The sequence below is a fragment of the Microtus oregoni genome, unplaced genomic scaffold, assembly GCF_018167655.1.
Source record: "Microtus oregoni isolate MIOR12 unplaced genomic scaffold, Mior012 000014F_ref0000157, whole genome shotgun sequence".
Lineage (NCBI taxonomy): Eukaryota > Metazoa > Chordata > Mammalia > Rodentia > Cricetidae > Microtus > Microtus oregoni.
In genome coordinates, this window is record NW_024543073.1 from 13,022,842 (window position 1) to 13,032,223 (window position 9,382).

General features: G+C 48.6%; 1 protein-coding gene across 12 annotated transcripts in view; it reads left to right on the forward strand.

Moving 5' to 3' along the window:
• Positions 1 to 6,448, forward strand: part of Mast4 (microtubule associated serine/threonine kinase family member 4) — a 579,791-nt gene extending 573,343 nt beyond the window's left edge. For all 12 annotated transcript variants that reach the window (XM_041663594.1, XM_041663599.1, XM_041663595.1 and 9 more), the window contains one exon: positions 21 to 6,448. In XM_041663594.1, coding sequence (XP_041519528.1) covers positions 21 to 3,919 — 3,899 coding nt within the window. In that variant the 3' untranslated portion in view covers positions 3,920 to 6,448. The remainder of the gene's footprint in view (positions 1 to 20) is intronic.
• Positions 6,449 to 9,382: the final 2,934 nt, after the last annotated feature.

Sequence of the window (9,382 nt, forward strand, 5' to 3'; positions counted from 1 at the left end):
CCTATGTTTTCCACACCCAGGTACCAACTCCTCCCAGAGCAGCTCACCAAGTTCAAGTGCCCCCAATTCTCCAGCAGGCTCCGGGCACATCCGGCCCAGTACACTCCATGGCCTGGCCCCCAAACTCAGTGGGCAGCGATACCGCTCTGGAAGGCGAAAGTCAGCTGGGAGCATCCCGCTCTCCCCCCTGGCCAGGACACCCTCTCCAACTCCCCAGCCTACCTCCCCTCAGCGGTCACCATCTCCACTGCTGGGACACTCACTGGGCAATGCCAAGATCACTCAGGCCTTTCCCAGCAAGATGCACTCTCCCCCAACCATCGTCAGACACATCGTGAGGCCCAAGAGTGCAGAGCCGCCCCGCTCCCCGCTGCTGAAGCGGGTACAGTCTGAGGAGAAGTTGTCACCCTCCTATGGCAGTGACAAGAAGCACCTGTGCTCCCGCAAGCACAGCCTGGAGGTGACGCAGGAAGAGGTGCAGAGGGAGCAGTGCCAGCGGGAGGTGACGCTGCAGAGCCTGGAGGAGAACGTGTGTGATGCGCCTTCTCTCAGTCGGGCCAGGCCAGTGGAACAAGGCTGTCTGAAGCGGCCTGTGTCCCGGAAGCTGGGCAGGCAAGAATCTGTGGATGACCTGGACCGGGACAAGCTAAAGGCCAAGGTCATAGTGAAGAAACCAGAGGAAAAACATGAATCCCACCAGAAACCTCACAGCCTTGGTGGTGACTCAGAAAGCTATGCTCTCTTCAGACTGGAGGAGAGAGAGAAGAAAGTGTACCCCAAGGGGCTGGAAAGGTCAGGTCACTTTGAGAATACAGCGGCAGAGTCTCCTTGTGTGGGCAGTCTGCTGAAGGACACCCTTCACAAGCAGGCCAGCGTGCGGGCCATCGAAGGGGTGACCTCAGACGGGGCAGTGTGCAGCCTTGCACCTGGGGAGCACGGCCAATCTCTAAGTGACTTTAAGCGGGCCTCGGCTTCTGGCATCCTCCAGGAGAGTATGTGCCACACCCCTGACAGATCCACTTCCGGAAAGGGTGACTACATAGAGAAGGCCTCCCAGGCCAAAGAGCTCCTTCGAAACGAGAAGCTGGACAGCAAGCTGGCCAATATTGATTACCTCCGAAAGAAAATGTCACTGGACGACAAAGATGATAGTCACTGTGCCATCCTGAAACCCAAGATGACATCTAGCACCCATGAATGCCTGCCAGGGAACCCTGTACGGCCCATGGCTGGGCAGCAAGAAACCATGCCAGCCTCCGAGAGCCGGGCATTCATCAACAGTACCCACACATCTCAGATGAGCGCCGTTTCCTTTGTTCCTCTCAAGGCCTTAGCAGGCCGGGTAGAAAATGGGGGTGAGAAACCAGGTTTCGTGGCTCCCGAATCCCCCGTGAGGAAGAGCCCCTCCGAGTATAAGCTGGAGGGCAGGTCAGTTTCATGCCTGAAGCCAATTGAAGGCACGCTGGACATTGCTCTCCTGTCTGGACCTCATGCTTCCAAAACAGAGCTACCTTCCCCGGAACCTGCACAGAGCCCCAGCCCATCCCATCCCAGTGTCAGTGTGGGAACCTCAGGGTCACCAGCTCTTCCCAGTAGCAGCGGGAAAAAGAGTAACACCACCAGCCTGAGGGAACCTTCCTCTGCCAGCTTAAAGGTGAATAAATCATACCTGCTGGAGCCTCGGTTCCTACCCCCAAGCCGGGGACTCCAGGAATCACTAGCAGCTCCTGGGATAGAATCAAAGTCAAAGCAGGACAGGAAGGCTACTCATCCTGTGGCCAGGAGCACAGCTACTGTCCCCGAGAGCCACCTCCAGCAGAAAGATGGTGGTCCCACCAAACACCAAGACCATGCCAGTATTCCTGACCCGGGGCAGACCCTGCACAATGCTGACTCAGCCAGGCTGGGTATACGTGCCCCACTGCCACCAGAAGTGACCCCCTCCAAGGAGAAATCGTGTCCGAAGGAACCAGCTGAGAAAGTGAAAAGTCAGTGTTCTACCATAAGGGATGATGTATACAAAGAGCCCTGTGTGAAGCCGTGTCCTGCAGAGATGAGTAAAGCCAGTGACAGTTCCAAAAACCTCCCTCCTGGGGGACGGACCCATCCCGATTTCTGCATGCAGACCCAGACTGCAGAGAAAACCCGGGCATGTGCAAAACCAGGCTCCAGAGATGGCCATGATGAGGTGAAGTCCCTGGCCAGGGAGGACTCCTTGTACTCAGCTGGGCTTCTGTGTGAGAAAGAGGTGGGCAGGGCAAGAAAAGGCACAGAAGCCAAGCCCGAAGTCCCTGCTACCAGGCACCCTCCTCAGCCACCAGGAATTGAAAGCGAGAAGAGTGAAAAGCCCTCCACTACCCCCTCTTTGCAGAAACAGGTTCCCAGAGAGCCCGAAAGGAAGGAACAAGCCCTGCAGAGGCACGGAGGCAATGGCCCTCAACAACCCCTGACCACCAAAGAGCTGTCCAACCCGGCAGCTTGGCAGCATTGCAGTTCACCAAACCACACTCTTACCAAGGAGCTGGGGACCAAATCCGCTGCCGCAGAGCCAAGCACCAGCCTCCAAGACACTCCCCGATCTGCTACTGCCACCACTACCGCTACCACTGCCACCTCCAGTGCTGGGCACAGTGACTATAGTAGCCATAAGTCCCGGCCTAGCCCTGACCCCAGCCCTTCAAAGTCTAAGCATCCAGACAGGTCCCTCTCCTCACAGAAACTGAGTGCTTCATCTGCAAAAGGCAAAGAGCCTGCCACTCAACCCCTCGGTGGCTCCAGCAGAGAGGGGAAGGGTGGAAGCAAGGGTCCCCTGGACATGTTCCCTGCCATCCTAGCCACCCAGGGCAAAGCGATCGATGTGTTTGGGCAGGGAGAAGGTAGGGTCACTATCACACTCCACACGGAAGAGGGTCCTCTAGATGCTAAACTGAAAACCACCAATGGAGGCTGTCCCCAGGAGATGCCGGAGAAGCATCCTCCCAGACAAGGACATCCAGCATTCAGTGAAGCAGTGGACCAGAAACTTCTCACTCCTGGTGAAAAGCAAAGCCTGTCTCCAAAGCATCCCAAACCATCCACTGTGAAAGACTGCACTACTCTGTGCAGACAGACAGACAAAAGCCCAAGTCAGCAGGCTTCCCCTGCAGACAGGAAGTCGGAAGGGAAGAAAGGGACAGAGGCACTTTATGTTCCAACCCCAGAGGGCTACAAGCTGGAGGCCAGCCCTTCTCCCCACCATAGTGAGAGCCGACTCAAAGGCCCAGAGAGACCAGCCCTGGGCATGGGGAAGGGCTTCTCAGAGGCCAAGGGGAAAGGGCCTGGTCCTCAGAAGCCACTGGCTGAAACCGGCAAGACCAGTGGTATGAAACGGTCACCCTCTGCCTCTGCACAGAGTTCTCTCCGCTCAGCTGGCCCCCCAGAGAAATCTCTGAGCTATTCAGCCAGCTTTCCCGAGGCCCAGCCTGCAGCACAAGAGGTCACTGCAGCCACCAACAGCCCCTCATCTGCCAAGGCTATCATGGGTACCTCAGAATCCTCAGCTCCCAGCAACAGGGACCATAGGAAATCCCAGTCTGGGGGAGATGGCCGAAACCAAATGACAAAGAGTGACTCTCTGCCCTCCTTCCGCCTTTCCAACTCCACCCTGGATTCACACCTCCCAGACCCACAGATGCCCAGCACAGCCGGCCACCGGGACAGGGCACTGTCAGTAACTGCTGCCACAGGGGAACCCAGAGGGAGAGAGCTTACCCAACCTCCCCCAGCCAGGAAACAGAATGTGGGCAGGGAGGTGACCAGAGCACCCCCAGCCCAAAGCACTGACCGCTCCCTCGCTCTTTCCTCGGAGAAGGACTACGTGGTGCGGCAGAGGAGGGGCAAGGAGAGCTTGCGTAGCAGTCCTCACAAAAAGGCCTCCTAACACGGGGCCCTTGGTTACAGGGCTGTGAGACCCCGCCAGAGCATCCATGTAACTGGGTCGTTGGCCACCTTACAAACCAGCATTGTATGGGAATGTCCTCCAAGCAGAGCTCCGGGGCTCACAGAGGAGGAGAGACAGAGAAAAAAGGAACTTTCTTCCAGATGCCTTCCCAGTCGTAACCGGTAAAACTGTTGCCAGATAGTGTTTGTACAAAACCTGCCTCTCCAGCCGTGTGCTGGTGAGGAAGTCTCTCTGTACATACCTAGCAATGTGTTTGGTTTGGGATGTAGAGTGTGTACCTCGCTGCTGACCGCCTTGTTGACCAAAGCTTTTCTAAGTGAAGATATGTCTTTTACCACTTAACCATCGTGTGGTAGTGAAGCAAAGTGGTCAGGGCTAGGTATGTGTGAAAATAGAATCCTACCCATGCTCGCGTGTGTACACATCCACCTATGTGTTTTGGTCTGTGGTTTGAGGATAGTTCAAGGCTCCATTTGTATAAGTAGAGTTAAAGATGAAAGGAAGCCCTAAATACAGTAGATGGTGAGTTTTTGTGTGTATATTTAACCAGGATCTCCGATCATACTGAATCTGACTACCTGTATTTTCTGAGCTGCTGCTTTTGGACCCCTCTCCTAGGAGTGAGTGGCCAGGATAGGTAGAGCCAGGCATCTCTTTGACAGCCCTTGGAGGGGACATTTTGACCTTCATGTCCAAGTGACCCAAAAAAGGCAATTGTCTCCATCTCTGGGTCCTATGTCTGGTCTTCACCTGAGGGTATGCAGAGACTAGAAACACACTGCGGGTCTCTGGGTCCTGTGTCTGGCCTTCACCCGAGGGTCCACAGGAAATAGAAACACATTGTGGGTCAGCTTTCTTCCTTCTCCCTGTCCTTTCTGAACTCCTACCCTCAGGCCTTCATGCTGTGAGTCCAAGAAGCACATGGTTATGGTGGGTGCTGCGCCAGCCGTGTCCATGAGGAAACGGGAAAATCCTGGCTGCACACCAATCCGCTAGTACTTAGGGTGGAGTGATACGCATTAGGAAACAGAAAATCACTGGCTGCACACAAACCTGCTAGTACTTAGGTGGGGTGATATGCATTAGGCATTGGAAGAGGTTTTAAATTTGCTTTTGTTGAGGAAAAGGGGGTGGGGTGGATTTTGGCATCATAGCATATATATTAAAGAATAATCAGGACATCAGATACATTTTAATACATAGCTGGGGCCTTATGTTGTAGATGAGGCTTGCTGTTTTTAGCAAGTTCCTGGGTTTCACATTCATTTCTGATGCATCGAGTAGCTCCATGCATTTCATAACACGATCTCTTTATTTGTATGCAAAAAATTACTGTATTAATAAAGAGCAGCATTTTGTAACAAAGAGACTGGAGCTATTTGGTGCTTGAATGTGACCATCCTTTTTACTTTTGCTAAGCCTTATTTAAATTTTGTATACCATGAAATGTGTAGAGTCTGTCAGATCATTTTAGTGCTGAGGGTTTTTCTGATTTGTTTCTGTTGTTGCGGTTTTTTGATGGCTTGTTTTGGACTATAAGATGGCACTCGCTGAAGTACATACTAAGGCACAATGCAGATACGTTTTTATAAGATGCTTGGGATACATAACAAGACTTTGTAAGAGAAAAAAACGACAAATGAATATTGAATCTAGCACCAGACCCCTTGGGGGGTGTCTTGGTATCTTTCCATCATAAGCTCGTTTATGTGAGCACACTCTGGGTTATAACTAACCTTGTAAGGTTGTAAGCACTCTAGAAACAAAGGCATGGCATCACTGACTGCTTGGTTGACCATTGTTACAAAGCCGGTTGGCGATGAGAAAGGAAAGGAAAAAGGAGTGTTCTCTTCACCCTTCTCCCCACTCCCACACAACTCACCTCTGCTCCCCCATCACTACACATTGTGAAACTGTAGAACAAACAAATATTTTTTACAAGAACTCAAATGGGTCTCAAAAGTGGTCTCAACACTTATAATGCATATCTGGTTGGCAGATCTAATCGCGCAATCCTTCTCTACTCAGACATCAGGACAGGACAGTCTGTCCAAAAGGTAGTTCACGGTTTACAGCCCTTTCCTTTCTAACTGTCCAGTTTTCTTTTAAGCACAACTAGCGGCTTGTTTACAAAGGATATTTTTATGTATATTTTGTATAGTGTATTATCATTTTGCCAAATATGTTTTTGCATTTTGGATGAGTAAAGAGTACTTAAGGTTGCTTACATGTGATACCTGTTTGTTGTTGTGAATCTCCCCCGCCAGCTGGTAGAACTTCTCCTGTGTTCTCTTTGGTCAGTCTCCATGTGGTTGTGAGATGTTCCCCGCGGTAGGACTCCCAGCTGTAGATTTACCAGCTTCGGTTTGTTAGGACCTGTGCAATAAAGTGTTGGCAGTCTTATTTTCTCCAAAAAATCCCCCCCCATGAATGTCATAATTGTTGTATATTGAACAAATATTTATACTTATGCAGTTGCATAACATTGAATAAAAATTTAGCATGAAAGATGATGGATACGTTTTATGTTTTTTCACCTATGTACATATACATGCCAAACACTGCAGATGGTCAATCACTCAGATGCCTTTATGAATGCTTTTGGTGAGTTGATCGGTTTACCCGTTTCCTTTTTGCCCTACACAATTAGTTTGGTCTTGAGGAGAAATCCTCCAGCTTATTCCCATTTTGTTTTGCCCCCTAACCATCATACACACCCATGCTCGCCATGTTGCCAGGAAAGAGGTCTCGTCTCCCATTACTCCAAATGTACTACGACCTCACTCTAACCATCACCCCCAATTTCAGAAACCCCTTTTCCCGGCTCCCTTCCCTACTGGCCTAGAAGAATCTACACTTCATAGTGTTCCGTCTTCCGTCACTCTCACTACCACCGTGTAGCTTCTTCCACACACTGTCAACGCTGGTTTGAGGGGTGCTGGTGCCACGTGGCTATGTGCAAAGTCTACTTCCCAACATCATTTATACGGACCATTGCCCCTGCAATGACGAGTATTCCCCAACACGATTCCCTTTTAGTTCAAAACAGACTATTTTTCATGCTTATTTCCCTATTCACACATGGCATGGATACCCATGTCAACACACATGAACAAAAATTCAATCACACGCATTCCCATTCTCTTTAATGTTCCTTTCTTCCCTCAAACCATGCTGCATTCCCCATCTTTTTCTGATCACATCCCAAGTTTCTACCTAAATTATTTCTCTCTTTGGTAAAATGAACCAAAAAAAAAAAAAAACTAGCTGCAGCAACAAAAACAAAAACCACTTGTCCAGTTGGTTTCACAAACTGTTCATGCTGGCCCTGAGCAGCTTTGATTTAGATTGTCCTGATCTTAGCCTTTTGTCTTAGTTTGGGTTTCTATTGCTGTGAAGAGACACCAATGACCACAGCAACTCTTATAAAGGAAAACAGTTGGGTCTGGCTTACTGTTCCAGAGGTTTAGTCTGTTATCATCGTGGTGAGACATGGAGGCGTGCAGGCAGACATGGTGCTGGAGAAGGAGCTGAGAGCTCTACACCTTAATCTTCAGGCCTAGCTTGAGCATGTAAGACCTCAAAGTCTGCTTCCACACATCCTCCAAGAAAGCCACACTTACTCCAATAAAGAGCCATGCCTTCTAACAGTGCCACTCTCTATGGGCCAAGTATTCAAACCCATGAGTCTATGGGTGCCATAGCTATTCAAAACACCACACCCTTCTGTTCTTCACAATGCCCCTAGAGAGATAAACATACTATGTCACAGCTTTTAATTTATATATTTAAAAACCTCTCACAGTCAGAGTTCAGCTCCTTAGACATTCTCTCTTAGTGCATCTTTTAGGAACTCTTATGGTTTTAGGAAGTTCCTAGTACTAGGTACTTTATAAAAAGAGGTTATTGGTTCACAGTTCTGGAGCCAAAAGCCCAAAGTTGGCCAGTCTCATTTGTTCAGCTGCTGGCTAGGGCTGCATGGCAGAGGCTCTCATGGCAGTAGGAGCATTTGCAGAGAGATCATATAGCTATATGGGAAGCCAGAGACTCGGGCCAGGCTTCTTTTTCTGTATAAAAAGCCACCCTTGTGAGAACAAACCAACGCCCAAGAGAACAACATTAATCTCTTCCAAGGGTGGTATTCCCAGTGTGCTAACATACTGGGGACTGACCTTCAATTACTTCCAAAGAGAGCACCGTACATAACTGCAATTAGTAAGTATATATTCCTCAGGCACCCAGAAAAGCCTTTCCTGTCAACCTATGGGATTCACTGCATTATCTTACTGTTTTCTGTTTCTCCATCTGTATCTGTGAGATCCAAGCTTTTAATTCCTCTGTCTTGCTTTTTTTCTGAATGTAACCACTGGGATAGAACTCCCTGTGTTATCTATACAGTAATATTTGAGATTTTCAAATATGTATTTATTTTAATTTTATGTCTATGAGTACATACACACACTTGTGTCCAGTTTGCATGTCTCGTACTCATGGCAGCCAGAAATGGGTATCAGATCCCTGGAACTGTACTAACGTCAGCTACCATGTGGATGCTGGGAACTGAACCCAGGTCCTCTAGCAAGAGCAGCCAGTACTCTTAATCACTGAACCTTCTCTATAGCTCCCATTTTTTAATTTTAAAATGTTAATTATAGTTAAATAATTGAAGTGATATATTTCTCTAACACACTTGGGACTACATCCTTTCCTGAGGCCAAGGCATTGTTTTTAGTGACTCTCTGATGATGGGGGCCTAGCTTTCAAAAATTATAAATTGTCTTTTTTATAGCATATGGCATAGAAATGGGTGTATGAGTCCCTTTATTAGATAAATATAAGAGACAAAGAAATCACTTCCAAAAAAAGCAAGCAAACAAACCCACTAACCTACTCATGAGAGACAGTGAACATACTGGTAGCCCAACAGTCAAACTCTAGTGTGCACATAAGCCTCATGGGAAAGTTGCCTGTTTTGCTTCAGGAAGCTGAGTAGAGATGAAAATTTGTAAAAAATTTAATAAGCTCTTCAGTGAGTCAAATGCTACTTACTGTCTGGCCACACCAAGGGATCACCAGCCCCACATGTCTATGTCCTCAGGTGTTCTAATGTACACTCAAGGTAGAAAAGCAGACAATCAATTCCCCATTGTAAGCAGAGACCATACTTTAGTTTTCTGTCTGCCCAGACCTGAATAATCACACAAAACTATATTAATTACATCATTGCTTGACCAATGACTCAGGCATATTTCTAGCTAGCTCTTATATCTTAAATTAATCCATTTCTATTAGTGTGTATCGCCACAAGATTGTGGCTTACCAGGAAGGTTCTGGCATCCTCATTCAACAGCTACATGGCATCTGCCTGACTCTGCTTTCTTTCTTCCTGCATTCTGTTTAGTTTTCCCTGCCTAGCTCTATTCTAACCTGCCATAGGCCAGA